General features: G+C 36.8%; 2 protein-coding genes across 8 annotated transcripts in view; one reads left to right on the top strand and one right to left on the bottom strand.

The window, feature by feature from the left end:
- The window catches only part of LOC138323761 (uncharacterized protein C16orf96 homolog), a 35,031-nt gene extending 26,350 nt beyond the window's left edge, over window positions 1-8,681 (top strand). The window contains 5 exon segments of the mRNA XM_069268590.1: window positions 2,045-2,185; window positions 3,551-3,658; window positions 4,314-4,358; window positions 4,641-4,734; window positions 5,100-8,681. Of these exon segments, the coding sequence (XP_069124691.1) occupies window positions 2,045-2,185; window positions 3,551-3,658; window positions 4,314-4,358; window positions 4,641-4,734; window positions 5,100-5,414 (703 nt within the window). The 3' untranslated portion in view covers window positions 5,415-8,681.
- A 3,761-nt stretch (window positions 8,682-12,442) lies between these two features.
- The window catches only part of LOC138323759 (cilia- and flagella-associated protein 337-like), a 70,174-nt gene continuing 65,507 nt past the window's right edge, over window positions 12,443-17,109 (bottom strand). For all 7 annotated transcript variants that reach the window (XM_069268585.1, XM_069268584.1, XM_069268583.1 and 4 more), the window contains one exon: window positions 12,443-14,469. In XM_069268585.1, coding sequence (XP_069124686.1) covers window positions 14,212-14,469 — 258 coding nt within the window. In that variant the 3' untranslated portion in view covers window positions 12,443-14,211. The remainder of the gene's footprint in view (window positions 14,470-17,109) is intronic.

Here is a 17,109-nt window from a genome sequence, read left to right as displayed (position 1 = left end):
GGGACCTCGCTGTCGTGCCACACTAGAGCTCAGTAATGTTCAGTTTTTGCAAAATGCAGTGCTACAAGCACCTATTTGGGTATATATGTATTACATTACCTAATCCCTTCGCTAAAAAGTTCATGCAAACTTTGCCATCACTTTCCCTATTGAATCATGTGATAGTGTCCCTGGCCACTAAAAGCCACTTTCTGTTTCTTTGTATATCACTCTATACTATCATATCGGATCTCTTAGTCTCTTTAAATCACCCCTTAACACAAATACCCGGTACATATCCCTTTTATCAACAAACATCCCTACCTCTCCTAACAACTCTTCAATCATCTCCTACATACAGCTGTCGACCCTTACTTTCTGAGGACAATTTCGAGACATTTACTCGACCCTGGGTCAATATCGCGATGTGTTATGATGAATTGTTCCCTAAATATTGCTACAGAGCCATAATGTTTGGTCGGAACATTCCTCAGGTCCTTTGATATGAGTGTAAATCATATTTGTTGTCAATATTGACATGGCGACAACTTGTTAGCAGAGTCTAGATTGGCTTTCTAAGCGTCCTAAATCATTAGCCTGGTTTGGTGGAGAAATCACTTACACTGGTGGAGATCATTGTAAGGACTGTTGGCCGTCTACCTTGTACAACTCCTAGCTATGTACACAGCAAACAAAAACTGAAACTAATTCCATTCACTAATGGCACTCTTTGTTTGGTGAATGTCTGGCCAACTTTGAAATTCAAATATTCTATTTATCAATTAAAGGTGTCACTTTTTTATTCTCTGTGTCACTTTTTAAAAGAGTTATGTTTGAATAATATTCATAAATAAAATTAATGTTGCCGTTTCTATTTGATCATTCTATAAAATGAAATACAGGTCCTCATGTCTATTGCATACATTTCTATAATTTTCTTTCTATTCTGTATGTACAAATGTACATCTACCCCACTTGTCCATTTTGTACAAAGTTAATAAATGCATGACTACCAGTCTATTTCATATTTAAATGTCTGACTACTTGTCTGTTTCATACCATGAAATGTACATCTACCTGTCTGTTTTGCATATGAAATGTATGTCCACCTGTCTTTTTCATACCATAAAATGTATGTTTACTTTTCTATTTTGTATCATAAAAATGTTTATCCACTGGTTCATTTCTATCTTAAAAATGTATGTCCACCTGACCATTTTGTATCATAAATGTCCAACCAACTGTCCATTTCTTACAATAAAATGTACATCCACCTATCTATTTTGTACTTTAAAATGTACATCCATCTGTCTATTTCTTACTTTAAAAGATACCTCCACCAGTTTATTTTGTGCTATGCATATCCACATGTTCATTTTTTATGATAAAATTGTTCGTTTACTTTTAAGTTTATTAGAACTCCCTGTCTAGAAATGTATGCTTTCTTTCGTTGACCCTTGGTGTCAATGTTTCCAGCTATGATTTAGTACAGGTCACAAAATCAATAGCAGCCTTTCATGATTTGGTTTGATATTTGCATGAGTTATTAGTGTCGCTGACAGCTGAGTTGCTCTGTATGTACACAGTCCTGTAGGTCGAGTTTATTACTTAGCTACAGAAGCCACACACAGGTACAAGCAGTATCAATCTGTAATACCCTACTTAATAACTTAATCAAAGAGCAACTCAGCTATCAGAAACTAGCATTGCATATCTGACTATCCATGGTAAAATCATTTCAACTGGAAAAAAAACCTTTTATCCAAGAAAAATGTTCTTCGCTGTGACGAAGATATTTGAGGTTATTGATATAAGAAAATAATATTTTCAGTCGATACAGTGGATTTCTTTCTCTTAGATAAGTTGGTGATGGTTGGAATTCACTGTATCTGTTGAAGAATCAGATATGCAGTAACTTGTACAGGACATTTATGACCTTAGTTAAGTTGATTATTCCAAGGGTGCTGAATTGTCACGCAGCGTAACCAATATACTCTGTTGACTCACTTTCTTTATCCTTTCACCTCTTCTTTCTTTTCATTTCTTTCTTTCACCACCTTTGAAGCGGTCCTCTTGGTAAAAACAACATCAACTTTGAAAGAGCTCTTGCTGAAAAGGAGCTTGTGAGAATTCGTAAATCAGACTTGCGAGCCTTTTTCGTTCATTTTGGCCAAGATATTGATACTTTCAAGAAACAGCGTGAGGCGTAAGTTTGCATGGGAGTTAAACTTCAGCAGAGTGGCAACATATTATATACAACACAAATACAATAATGATATGTCAAAGGTCAAGGTCAAGCAAAGTCACTTGCTTCAATTGTTTAATGCTATTTATAATCACTGTGTGTTCAATATAAACACCAGCACTATACATTTATGTACCTGGTATGTTAATTCTCATTTAAACAGTAGGTCACCTATAAAGATAATGTCACAGTACAAATTTGGTCACTGTGTCAAGGTCACACAGGTTCATATAATAGTAACTATAGTAACCATTCAGGTCACAATGACAAGGTCAAAACCAATCAGGTCACAATGACAAGGTCAAAACCAATCAGGTCACAATGACAAGGTCAAAACCAATCAGGTCATAATAACAAGGTCAAAACCAATCAACAGGTCACAATCAGGTCACAAGGTCAAAACAATTAGGTCACAATGACAAGGTCATCAAAACAAATGAGGTCACAATAGTCATAATGACAAGGTCAAAACAAATCAGGTCACAATGACAAGGTCAAAACAATTAGGTCACAATGACAAGGTCAATACAATCAGGTCACAATGACAAGGTCAATACAATCAGGTCACAATGACAAGGTCAAAACCAATCAGGTCACAATGACAGGGTCACATGCAGCTAACATTCAGAAACAAGTCAGATCAGATAGAGACCATGCAGTTAGGTCATTGTATAAAGGTCAAGGCCACTCACATGGGATAACATGAACTGATATGTCAGTTATTACATTCTTCTTCCCATGTATTAGTGAGACATTGCCTCCCAAAATACACACAAAATAGAAAATAAAATCTATCTTTCATTGTCTTTAAATCATGCATCAGTTTGTCATCAATAAAGTTGATCTCATCTAATCCTCACCTGTACCATATATTCCTGTCTATTGCATGTGTCGCACATTCACCTGTCACACCTGTTCATGATATATCTCGTTACACCAATGCATGTGCATGGTATACCTGACACAAGTTGTATTTTCAGCACTTTACTATTGTATGTATGTAACCAGTGGTATGGGTATTCTGATAACTGTTGTCATCGTGAAAACTGGTTCATCTAAAGCACATGGCCAGGAGGAATATCATTTTAATGCTTCATTAACAAAAATCTAAAATCCTGTGGATATTGGGTTATAACTGATCTGATGTTTTCTTATCCTATTAATAACAGTAATTGTTGAATTAACTTGATATCTTTATATAATCTTCCTGAAATGAAACTGTATGTTCTGCTATAATTTAGATCTATTAACTTTGACTAACAAGTTTGTGATATCTGTTGTCTTTAGTGTTGATTACGGTTGTAATTGTTAACTGTACATTTACAGCTTCGCTAACCCAGAGATAGCAGACTACTACGCCACCCAGAGGGCTTGTGGAGGCAACCATACAACAACCTTCCCACACAAACGTATTACCCGTCTCTCCCATCTCAGGTAAGTCAAACTTGTTCCTCTCCTCAGGAAGAGAGAAGTCCAGATCCTCTTCCTCCTCAAACCCTCCTCAAATCTAATGTATCACAGACACATAATTATCACATGCTTCCCAGAACGATATCGTGGTTGTTAGAGAATAGATTAATCAATGTAACTTGAGATTGAGGGAAACACTTTCATGTTCGATAATACTGTATGAAATAGTGTTATGTCATTTTATGTTGTGTTACCACATTGATGCACATTTCCTGGATAATGGCGGGTGGCATTATTGAAAAGTTTCGCAAAATCTTTAATTAAGTATGTATGAAAAATGATCAAACATTTGTGAATTTGGTGGACAGAGGTATATCAGCCCTCTTGTAAGTGTTGACTGGTCTATGTTCTGCACACTGACAAGTCAAGCATTTACTCTGGTTACTCCCAACCATTGAACAAACTTATTTAAGATTTCTCAATGGCCTTGTCTTGATATTTAATGGTTTACACAAGCCATGTGTTTTAATTTTTAGCAGTGAATTTGGAAAAGTGTGATCATCTGAATAGCAACACCATTGCCTTTGATATGGATGGTTGGATTCCATTATTGATAATTTATATTTGATAAAATATGATGTAATTACTATTTATTTGACATTCTTTTTTTATATTTCAGCCATTTGTTCCGAGAGGAAGAAGAGGCTGTCTACCCATTGTACAAGTATGTAATTTTTGTGCACCTGTCCTCAATGCTTTAACCTGTTCAACATAGGAATCAATTTTTGAAAAGATATACATATACTGTTAAGAAGATGATTATAGCTAATGTAATCAATGGTAATATTAAACCTTTATCATTATCGGCTATTTCATCTTTTTATCTCTGAGATGTAGTGGTTATACTGATGTAATCAATGGTAATATCAAACCTTTACCATTATGGGCTATTTCATCTTTTTATCTCTGTTTGAGATGTAGTGGTTTTACTGTGTCTGTGTTGTAGGGAGGAGGTAAATGTCCAGGGAGCAGATGGTCACATCTACAAGGGACGCATGGAGAAGCTGGAGGCCAAATTCACACAACAGCAGGGGCGTCCAGTAAGTGTCAAAGTACAAGTCAAGGGAGATAATCCAGAAAAATATCTCATACAGATTGACCAAAAATATGTCTGAGAAAGTAAAAATGTCCTGAGCAAGTTATGGCTAACAGATAAAGGGAGATAATCCAGACAACCTCTCATACAGAACTATTCACTATCTTTTTTATCTTTGAAGCACATATATTTTTAACAAGAACCAAGATATGTTACATGGCAAGTGATCTCTTACAAATCAATGGAGATAAATCCTGAAAATTATTCAATGTGAAATGATATTATGGATTTCAAGCCCAAAATTTTTTAACTAAAGATTCACACCCATATAATTTATTTCTTGTAACTAAAGTTCTCTTTCTGTTACAGGACCCATACACACTACATCCCCAGATGCATCAGACTCCGCCCCCAATTAACCAGACTGGTGGTCAGCGTACTGTAACACAGACAGTATCTCCAACCCGTGTCGCCCGCCCAACATCCGCTAGACATCTCCAGTCTCCACGTCCCACATCAGGACGTGTATCAAATAGACCAGTGTCTGCACGTGGAGGACCGTCCAAACAAGGGTCACCAGCTCCACCGGAGTCATCCCACACCACGCCTGTCCCGGAGGAATCCCCGCGTCACGTTGAGGGTGAACAACATATAGAGGTGCCCACCACAGGCAACAACAACTAAACGTTGATGCAATATATCGCTTACATATAGGACATTATGTAGATGTTGCAACTATTTATTTTTTTGTATCATCGTGTGGTCATGAACTTATTCCAAACTTTCTAACTAAATACCTCCAGGACTTTTAAAGTTCATTATTTTGAAATTTTTACCCACGCTGTATAGAAAACCTAGATTTTAGACTTTTTTACACCGGCATTATTATGTTACAAATCTGGTCTTTTCGTTTCTTGCCAGTGAGGAAAAATCATCAACGAAAAATTCTTTTTATGAAGCAAGCTCTTTTTTCCGAAAGCCTTTATATTTTGGATATATTACTTTCTATTATTATTGGTATCTGTAAAAGTGATTTAGGAGCTCTCTTACTTTGTAGCCTGTTTATTATAATTTGTTTTTATTAAGGTGTATTGTGATTACATATTTTATATAAGAGTGAATGCACCCATTTTCTGTATGTGCAATGTCTATATATGCTATTATCATGTTACCTGTTGACTTCTGTGCTTTGTTATATTACCCCTCTCACCCTAGAACAGTATTGACACATGCCAGTCACTAATTGTTATAAATAAAGCAGATCTGTGTTACTTCAGGTCCTGGGTGTGTTGTCCAGTGACCGATTGATACCGTCCAGTCATGGTGATAAAACTTATTTTAATGTCCTGATATTGAAATCTTTAGTGTCCATTTGTCATGTGGCACACTAGTGTGCAGTTTTTGTGAGACGCACTTGACATGTCCAGCTTTCGTGAGTCACACTAGTGTCCAGTGGTAATGTGACACCCTGGAATTAGAGTCTAGTTATCATGATACACACTGTGTCCAGTTTTTATACTTGTGTCCAATTGTCATGAGATACACTAGTGTCCAATTGTCATGAGATACACTAGTGTCCAATTGTCATGAGATAACTAGTGTCCAATTGTCATGGGATAACTAATGTCCAATTGTCATGGGATACACTAGTGTCTAATTGTCATGGGATACACTAGTGTCTAATTGTCATGAGATACACTAGTGTCCACACTAGTGTCTAATTGTCATGAGACACATTAGTGTTCAATTGTCATGTGACACACTAATGTCCAATTGTTATGAGACACACTAGTGTTTAATTTTTCATGAGACACACAAGCATCCAATTGTCATAAGACACACTAGTGTTCAATTGTCATGAGACACACAAGCATCCAATTGTAATGAGACACACTAGTGTTCAATTGTCATGAGACACACAAGCATCCATTTGTCATGAGACACACTAGTGTCCAATTGTCATGAGACACACAAGCATCCAATTGTCATGAGACACACTAGTGTTCAATTGTCATGAGACACACAAGCATCCATTTGTCATGAGACACACTAGTGTCCAATTGTCATGAGACATCTAACATCCTAGTGTCCATAGACAGAACATTTATGTTGTTATTGTATCTGTTGAATGGCCCTAAGATAAGTAAGCGTGTACACTGAAAAAGTGATGAGAGATGTCTTGTTACTCTGACTTACAGCAATAAATAAATTCTAAGTGGAAAAAAATTATTTGAAATTTTAATCTTTTATAGGAAAAAATAAAGAAATGTTAATTTCCTCCATAAAATGTTAGTTCTTATTGTACTAGAAATAAATATTTTAGATCAAGTTTGTGATTTAACTAAGGCATTCCACACATAGTCTTGTTTTAATCGTTTGAAATGTTTAGAGTAATTTGTATTTTTATGAAATAGCTGTTCTGTGATATTTTTTCTTGTGTAACTTTTGCACATATTTTACAATCTATAACTTGTTGATATTGATAGAAACTAGTTATTGTTTTAGCAATATGTATCCATGTTGTTTTTTGTAGGAAATTTACATCCTTTGAGGTCAGATCTTTGTTCGAAGGTCATGGGATCCTTTGTCCAACAGTCATACAGTCCATGTCTTTTTTGAAAAATGAGACCTGTATCCAGTGTTTCACATTGCTTATAATATCACAAAATAACCTTAAAATCAATTTAAATATGAAAAATGTTAAGAAAATAGGAAATAGTTTTTACAATCACTTTATTCTAATGTATAGGACTGTGCCTGAAAGCTGTCTGCCAAGTGTGAAGACTGCTCTCAAAGGATGTGATATATAATTATATGGCTCAAACTGAAGGTGCTTTACTAGAATTTGTGTTGTTCAAGAGGGATGAGTTATATATGGGCTAATTCCAGCTCTGGGGACCAATACTGGCCCTAGTGTACTTTAAAAAAAAGTGCCTAAATTTGGTTTCAATTTGTACACAAAGTCAAATCTGATAAGAATATTACTGTTGATCTGCATCCTAATGAATTAACTCCCATAGAAGGCCCTGAATTTGTTAACTCTTAACGTCTGTCTCATGTGAACTGTTGTTACTACTGACACTATACTGTGGGGTACTGATACATGTTCTATGTGCCTGGGAGATATTTGTTATTCCTCAACAGTACATTGTCGAGAAAGAATAAACTTTGAGTGGTTGTCGTGTACACCAGAGGGAGCATTAATATTAATTATGGTGGGTGAAATAAATTCACATGATTGTTGATTTCTAGATGTTAATAATTGTAACAAATTGTATTGCTTTTATCAAACTGTATCGTATTCATTTGTATATGCACTGAAGTATTATATTTTACAACACTCCCTTAATTATCCCCCCTTCCCAACTTATACATCCTTGAATCCGTCCCTAAAATTTATTAATTGTTTTTGTTGATATTTTGTAATTCAAGATGATTTAACATATTGCATGCTTCATCTGTTAAATCCTCATTCAAGCACGACTGCTTTCCCTTTTAACTTTGTCACCATGGTCTTCAGTCATTATCTCCCTTTATCATAGGTTACTCACCGAGTTTGTTGAAAGTATCCCCCTTTAATGTTAGGTACCCTATATATCTTGTCACTTTACATATTTTGTTAAAGTTATCCCCCTTTGTTAGGTATCATGTGGCCCCATTATCTTTGGTTTGTTATCATTATCTCCCTTTAGTATTAGATATAATGTCACCTTGGTTTGTTATAAATCATGCACTTCATAATTCTATAATAATTTTACCATTTCCAACTTTTTCTTTAAGTTGATACCCTGATTCTGTAAGAACAAAAAATCACTGTTGATTCCTATCTGTGGCAACAGTGGAAACTGATCATGTTTTATGGTAAATTACAAACTGTAATGATTTAAGCTGCAAACACCTGTACTACAAGCTTGTGTAATAATCTCTGCTAATAAATTATTTCCGATTCAATCTAGCATTTTTGTCTTTTGTTGTCTTACTTCTTAGGTCAAGTCTTAAGTGACCAATTCTAATCGCCTTTTGTCCGTCGTCTTCCGACGTGCGTTGTATGTCCGTAAACAATTTTCATTTTCGACTTTTAAATCTTCAAAAATCTTCTTCTCCACTCACAGATGTGATGGAAACAAATACTCTTCATAGATAGAAAACTCAAGGCGCTTTATAAAAATTGTGAATTATATGACCTTGGGGTCTCATTTCCCCTTGGGGAGGGGGTTAAGTTTACTATAGTTTATATAGGGAAAACACATTTTGAGCATTATTTGGTCATTTGTAATATGAAATAATGAATCAAATATTGTCAGAATTATTAGTATCAAATGGCAATTGAATCCTATTAACAAATTTTCCATGACTGACCCCAAGGGGGCCTTAGGGGCGGGGTCAAATAGGCTAAAACTTCAAAAATCTTTTGAAATTCTGGAAATGGTAGAATCATATACTGTTCATAGATGGAAAGTCCTTAAGTCCTTTACAAAAATTGTGAATTATATGACCCTTGGGTCTCGCAAGCATTTTAAAATCATATCCATATTAGTCTTCGCTGACCCACTGGGGACAGAGGGGCAGGGCCAAAAGGGGCAAATAGGCTAAAACTTCAAAAATCTTCTTCTTAAATTCTGGAAATGGTAGAATCAAATACTCTTTGTAGATTGAAAGGTCTTTAGGTGTTTTATGAAAATTGTGAATTATATGACCCTGGGGTCTTGCGTTTCCCCTGGGGGAGGGGGTCAAGTTTACTTTAGTTTATATATGAAAAACACATGAACATTATTTGCTCATTTTCATAGGAAATAAGTCAAACTTGATTAGAATTATTAGCCTAAGATATAGTATTTTAGCATGCATATCAGTCCTCGCTGACCTGGGGGATCAGAGGGGTGGGGCCAAACAGGGTCAGAATAACTTAAAATTTAGAAAAATCTTCCGAGTTCACAGGTTGGATGGAAGCAAATACTCTTCATAAATTAAAAAGTTAAATCTATAATATCACTGACCAACTTTAAGGGCCAGTATATAAGTGTTTATATGTCTTTGTTTCATTTTAAACGAACTCAGGTGACCGTTAAGGCCCATGGGCCTCTTGTATTTATATGTATACCATAGACTGGGAGTTGAATTGATATTTGAGTCTCTATTGTGATAGCATAAATTTTCATCAAGAAACCAATAGTATTCAGAGTTTATTTGGATCATTGATTAAAAGACATTGACCAATAGGTGAAAATAAAAGAAAAAAAAAATACAAGAGATCCCAGAGGGATCTTGGCGCCCACCAAAGAATGATCTATGTCTGACAAACAAAAGAGGGATCTTTTCTCTGCTATTCAAACTTTTCGTACAGCTGTACATATTACTACATATGAAATTTGAGGAGGATCCTTCAAGTACTTTCTGAGAAACAAACTTTATTATCAAATTCCAAGATTGCTACCTGTCGGCCATCTTTTTGACTGATCAGCTGAAAATGCAATAGGCACAAATAAGGTCCTAGGGGAACTTACATATAAAATTTGAGACAGATCACTTCAGTACTTTCTGAGCAAAAGTGGTAACAAGTTTCAACTATCAAAATCCAAGATGGCGGCCTATCAGCCATCTTGTTCATCAATCGGTCCCAAAATACAATATGCACAACTAGACCTCTAGGGGAACCTGCAAATGCAATTTGAGACCGATCCCTTCAGTACTTTATGAGAAATAGCAGTAACAAACTTCAATTGTCAAAATCCAACATGGAGTCCTGTCGGCCATCTTGTTCACTGATCGGTCCCAAAATGCAATATGCACAACAAGACTCCTAGGGGAACCTACATGTAAAATTTGAGAGCGATCCCTTCAGTACTTTCTGAGAAATAGTGGTAATAAGCTTCAACTATCAAAATCCAAGATGGCGGCCTGTCAGCCATCTTGTTCATCGATCAGTCCGAAAATGTGATATGCACAACTGTACGCCAAGGGGAACCTGTACATGCAATTTGAGACAGATCCCTTCAGTACTTTCTGAGAAATAGCTGTAACAAACTTCATTGTCAAAATCCAAGATGGCTTCCTGTTGGCCATCTTGTTAACCGATCGGTACCAAAATGCAACATACATAACCAGGGACCTAGGGGACCATGCACTTGAAATTTGAGACAGATCCCTTCAGTACTTTCTGAGAAATAGTGGTAACAAACTTCAATTGTCAAAATCCAAGATGGCGTCCTGTCGGCCATCTTGTTGACTGATTGGTCCCAAAATGCAATATGCACAACAAGACTCCTAGGGGAACCTACATGTAAAATTTGAGAGAAATCCCTTCAGTACTTTCTGAGAAATAGCTGTAACAAACTTCATTGTCAAAATCCAAGATGGCTTCCTGTCGGCCATCTTGTTAACCGATCGGTACCAAAATGCAATATGCATAAACAGGGACCTAAGGGACCATGCACATGAAATTTGAGACAGATCCCTTCAGTACTTTTTGAGAAATAGTGGTAACAAACTTCAATTGTCAAAATCCAAGATGGCGTCCTGTCGGCCATCTTGTTGACCGATTGGTCCCAAAATGCAATATGCACAACTAGATCCCTAGGGAAACCTACATGTAAAATTTGAGAGAGATCCCTTCTGTACTTTCTGAGAAATAGCGGTAACAAACTTTAACTATCAAAATCCAAGATGGCTGCCTGGCGGCCATTTTGTTGATCGATTGGTCCCAAAATGCAATATGCAAAACTAGACCCCTAGGGGAACCTACATGTAAAATTTGAGAAAGATTCCTTCAGTACTTTCTGAGAAATAGCGGTAACAAGAATTGTTAACGGACGGAAGGACGGAAGGACGGACGGACGGACGGACGGACGGACGGACCACGGAAAAGGCGATTTGAATAGCCCACCATCTGATGATGGTGGGCTAAAAATAGAATAAACATTTTTTTTCTTCTTTTTTTTACTTTTGGAAACAGAATGCATATCCCCTCACCATGTATCCAAGAATCTGACATTTTCAATTGGTGACCGTTTGGTTGATTCTTAATCATCCTGATTCTTAACCAGGTAGGCTTAATTAACATCCTATTAACAACTGAAGTTTATTAGGTCTCTGATTACAGTGTTTTAATGTGAATGGTTCAGCTGATAGGATGTTCAGCAAAATAAAACCACCATAAATTCCATAAAAGTGGACGCATGCATATGTATAATTATGTATGTCACCTTCAACTTATTATTGTTGCAGGGTAAGAAATTTATGTATTTCTAGTTACAGTGACCTTGACCTTCGAAAAGGCAATCTCATCCAAACTCTTTTGGTAGAAATTTAAGGATCTGTCCAATGGAACTTTGGTTAAATCATTGCATGGCATTTTAAAGTAACCTTGACTTTCGACCTTGAGACATGAAAAGCAATCCAAAGTAAGAAATGACCTGTGGGGACGTCACCAATGACAATATTACCATCATAGGTTTGAAGTCACATCCATCTGCAGGCAACACAAGCTCCAATAATTTGTTTAAGGTATTCTAAAACATAACTAAATACAAAACTTCAAATGTATAAAAGTCGGCTGTGATGAGATGAGATTTCTGTGACAAGATGAAATTGCTGGAGCCAAAAATGATGTTACTTTTGATCTTGTTTGTTGTTTTTGGGATAAATAATCTTGTGACACTGTTAATATAATTTTGTTTTATATTAGATTTATAAAAATCAATGATAACCAGGAGGAATTTTCATCGTTTGTTTATTAGTATACGAGTGAGGACGATCCCTCTTTGAAGCAAAATAACAATAAAATATTTATCACAGTTTCCTTTAGTACTCTTATACCATAATTAAAATCGCAGTTACTACAGTTATATAAAAAGGTGGCAATGTGACAGAGACATTTCAATCCTGTGTAATAAACGATCCCTATATACCCACAGGAAAATGGCCTCGATGGCCATTATTGTTCATACTTGTGTACCATGTACATGTGCACTCAATCAGCAACAGAGAAAATACATGTTATATGCATAAAACGACTAGTAGCAATACTGATTAGAAAATGTCGAAAAAAAAAGTAAAGGTTTTAACCTGATACAGGACATGAAAAAGTCAAAATGGTTATAGTTATAAATTACAACTGCGTTGCAGATTGTTGCTAACTTGGCCATTGCTCTGTAATTCTGCTGCAATGGATTCAGCCAATAGTTGGCTCACATTTAAAATCAATGACTTGACCTATATGGATTTCAAAACTAGCAATTTGGTGGGGAACTTATGTGCATTCACATACATGTACAATGTACATACTGATGAAAGCTGGTGAATGAAAATTACAATTATTTCATGGTATCTTCAGAACAACAGTTTAAAACATATATCATATACTGATCATGAAACTTATTCAATCTTAGAAAACAATTTGATTGAGCCATCTGAAATTGGTATGAACAATAAGCTTTCTAGTACCAATAAATTTATAACAAAGAGCTATAAAATGATATAAATAACAATGAAATATTTCTCTATCATCACCAACAAGTAGCAGGTATAACAGAGCAATAAATATATACTATAAAAAGCCTCAAACTTCACAAAGTTCACATTTACACACAATGATACACAGCTACAGCTGTATACAGTATACATGGTTATATAAATCACATGTGTAAAAATCAGCTAACAATAGTTAACTTTAAATATGCAATAATTGATAACTAAAGTATTACATGAACAGTATATCTATATTAATGAAATATTGAATTTGCAAAATATTTCTTAATTACAATAGCTAGATATGGAATGTGAAAGACAATTGTAGATGAGGGGCAATACTTGTATCCAACATAACTTGTATATTGATCAAACTGATTACTGGGATTTAAAAATTTGATGGAGTTTAATGTAAATGGATCAGACTTATATGGACCACAGATTTGCCCCCTCTGGACGGACTATGAATCTCAATTTCAAGTAAGTAAATCCTCCAGGACAGACTTTCCTGCAGATATATCATATTGAGATTGTCTCCCCTTAAAATAATATTAACGGGTAACTTGTATTTCTGAACAAAATATTTTGGTTGTCTCCCTTTAAATGTAATTGAATTTAATCCAAAATGCATATAAGAAGGTGCAAATCATAGACTTATACTACCAGATTGAAGTTTTGTCTTCTGAACACTTCTCCCCATTAACAAATATAACATTTATAATAAATATTTCTCCTGTGTATGAGTCAGTTCTGCAAGCCGTAAACTTTAGAATGCATCTGCCTTTGAGGACATCAGACACCATTTGTCGTTGATGACATTCAAAACCACACACCATTTGACTTTGCCACCATATTGTCTGTACCACAATTCAAGCCCATCACATCCAACAGTATGCACACACTGATCAGTTACTCTCCACTTTTATCTCTGTAAGGTTTCACTGACGGAGACTGGAAATTACAGCCTAGCATCTTGTGACAAAGTAGGCGCCTATGCCAAAATATTGTTTTTTGTCTATGCCACAGTATTGTGTTTTTTGATGGCTGAGATTTGCCTTGACTGCCCTCTCCGACTGGCTGGTGTAGACATCTTGTCTGATTTGGGAACACTGGTCGTCTTTTTCTCCTGGTCACCACTGGGAGGCGAGTCCGGGTTCCCATAGGAAAAGTCCATGTTACGAAGCATTTCCTCCGTCATGTTGTCCGATGTATATCCCTTGTTGATCATCCTCTGACTTAGAGGCATACTGGGTAGCTTTACATCCACGACATCCTACAGACATCAAAAACATTTATACAGATAATAATATGTTCAATACATATGAACTAATGAACACTTAATATATTGATAAAATTATACAGTCTATTCATGCTAGAGTGAATTTCCCTTTAGCTCAAGTGGTTGAGTGGTGGACCAGTAAGTCAGAGGTCGTGGGTTCAAGCCCAGCTGGCGGCACATTACTCTGGCCCTGTTACATTATATATACCAGCTTTAACAAATCAAATATAGCTACTTGTTTGCATCAGATAGAGAGGATAAACATCATAACAGTAAAATGCTAATATGGACTTTTATATAAGGTCTGCAATATTCACTGTGAACAAAAAGTCAAACAGGCAACAGTCTCTCAGGGAAAAGGGGAGGAAAATTCAAATTGTCATTCCTTGCTGTGAACTTGGGGGTCTGGAAGAGGGAGAGCATTATGTCATGTCATCACTTAAATGGAAATTTACTTTAAGCTTTATCAGGAAAATCTTGAAAGATTTGTCAAGTCTTACCTTTGTTTAGAGAGCCTGGGAGGGGGGCACAGATTATACCATGACTTACCTTTGTTTAGAGAGCCTGGGAGGGGGCACAGTTTACCATGACTTACCTTTGTTTAGAGAGCCTGGGAGGGGGCACAGTTACCATAACTTACTTTGTTTAGGAGGGAGGGGGCACAGTTATCATGACTTACCTTTGTTTAGAGAGCCTGGGAGGGGGGCACAGTTACCATGACTTACCTTTGTTTAGAGAGCCTGGGAGGGGGGCACAGTTTACCATAACTTACCTTTGTTTAGAGAGCCTGGGAGGGGGGCACAGATTACCATGACTTACCTTTGTTTAGAGAGCCTGGGAGGGGGGCACAGTTTACCATAAATTACCTTTGTTTAGAGAGCCTGGGAGGGGGGCACAGATTACCATGACTTACCTTTGTTTAGAGAACCAGGGAAGGGGCACAGTTTATCATGACTTACCTTTGTTTAGAGAGCCTGGGAGGGGGGCACAGTTTATCATGACTTACCTTTGTTTAGAGAGCCTGGGAGGGGGGCACAGATTACCATGACTTACCTTTGTTTAGAGAGCCTGGGAGGGGGGCACAGTTTACCATTTACCATGACTTACTTTGTTTGAGAGCTTATACCTTTGTTTAGAGAGCCTGGGAGGGGGGCACAGATTACCATGACTTACCTTTGTTTAGAGAGCCTGGGAGGGGGGCACAGTTTACCATAACTTACCTTTGTTTAGAGAGCCTGGGAGGGGGGCACAGTTTACCATGACTTACCTTTGTTTAGAGAGCCTGGGAGGGGGCACAGTTTACCATGACTTACCTTTGTTTAGAGAGCCTGGGAGGGGGGCACAGATTACCATGACTTACCTTTGTTTAGAGAGCCTGGGAGGGGGGCACAGTTTACCATAACTTACCTTTGTTTAGTGGAGGGGGCACAGTTACCATGACTTACTTTGTTTAGAGAGCCTGGGAGGGGGCACAGATTACCATAACTTACCTTTGTTTAGAGCCTGGGAGGGGCACAGTTACCATACTTACCTTTGTTTAGAGAGCCTGGAGGGGGCACAGTTACCATGACTTACCTTTGTTTAGAGAGCCTGGGAGGGGGGCACAGTTTACCATGACTTACCTTTTTGTTTAGAGAGCCTGGGAGGGGGCACAGATTACCATGACTTACTTTGTTTAGAGAGCCTGGGAGGGGGCACAGTTTACCATAACTTACCTTTGTTTAGAGAGCCTGGGAGGGGGCACAGATTACCATGACACCTGTTTAGAGACCTGGGAGGGGCACAGTTTACCATGACTTACCTTTGTTTAGAGAGCCTGGGAGGGGGCACAGTTTACCATAACTTATAGGCCATGGGCTAGGAGGGTCCCACATGCACCCCCCCCCCCCAAAACCTCCGAACCAATATTTTTCTGAACCCTTATGACCCACTGATCACAAATCAAAATGTTAACATTGCATAAGTTGGGATGAACTTCCGGTTATGACGTCATCAAGATGGCCGCCATCTCGAATTTGACTAAAAATTGAAAAATAGTCATAACATTGACATTTTTCAACCGAAGTAGACAAATGAGGTATCAAAATGACCACAATAGAACAACAAATACATATCAGGACCAAAAAAACCAATATATATAGTGATTTCTACGCAGGAAATGAAAAAATCTGAATTTAAGCTCAAAAATGAAGATTTTTTAGCAAATTTTTCATATTTGGCTTGACGCAGCAAAAATGTTTCTCAACAGAAAAAAATCATTTCTAATAAGTTTTTGACCACTTATCTATCAGTTTAAGCAGTTTAAGCAACGAAAACAACAAAAACCAATGTTAACATCGTAAAAATTCCGGTTATGACGTCATCAAAATGGCTACCATATCGAAATTCACTGAAAAATGAAAAATAGTCAGAACATTGACATTTTTCGACTGAAGTAGACAAATGAGGTATCAAAATGACCACAATAGAACAACAAATACATGTCAGGACCAAATAATCCAATATATGTAGTGATTTGAACGCAGGAAATGAAAAAATACGATTTTAAGCTCAAAAATGGTAATTTTTCAGCAATTTTTTTTCATATTTGGCTTGACGCAGCAATATTGTTTCCCAACAACAAATTATTATTCG

Source organism: Argopecten irradians, chromosome 5, assembly GCF_041381155.1.
Source record: "Argopecten irradians isolate NY chromosome 5, Ai_NY, whole genome shotgun sequence".
Taxonomy (NCBI): Eukaryota; Metazoa; Mollusca; class Bivalvia; order Pectinida; family Pectinidae; genus Argopecten; species Argopecten irradians.
The sequence above is the reverse complement of the archived record's forward strand: the minus strand, read 5'-3'. Positions and strand labels throughout refer to the sequence as shown.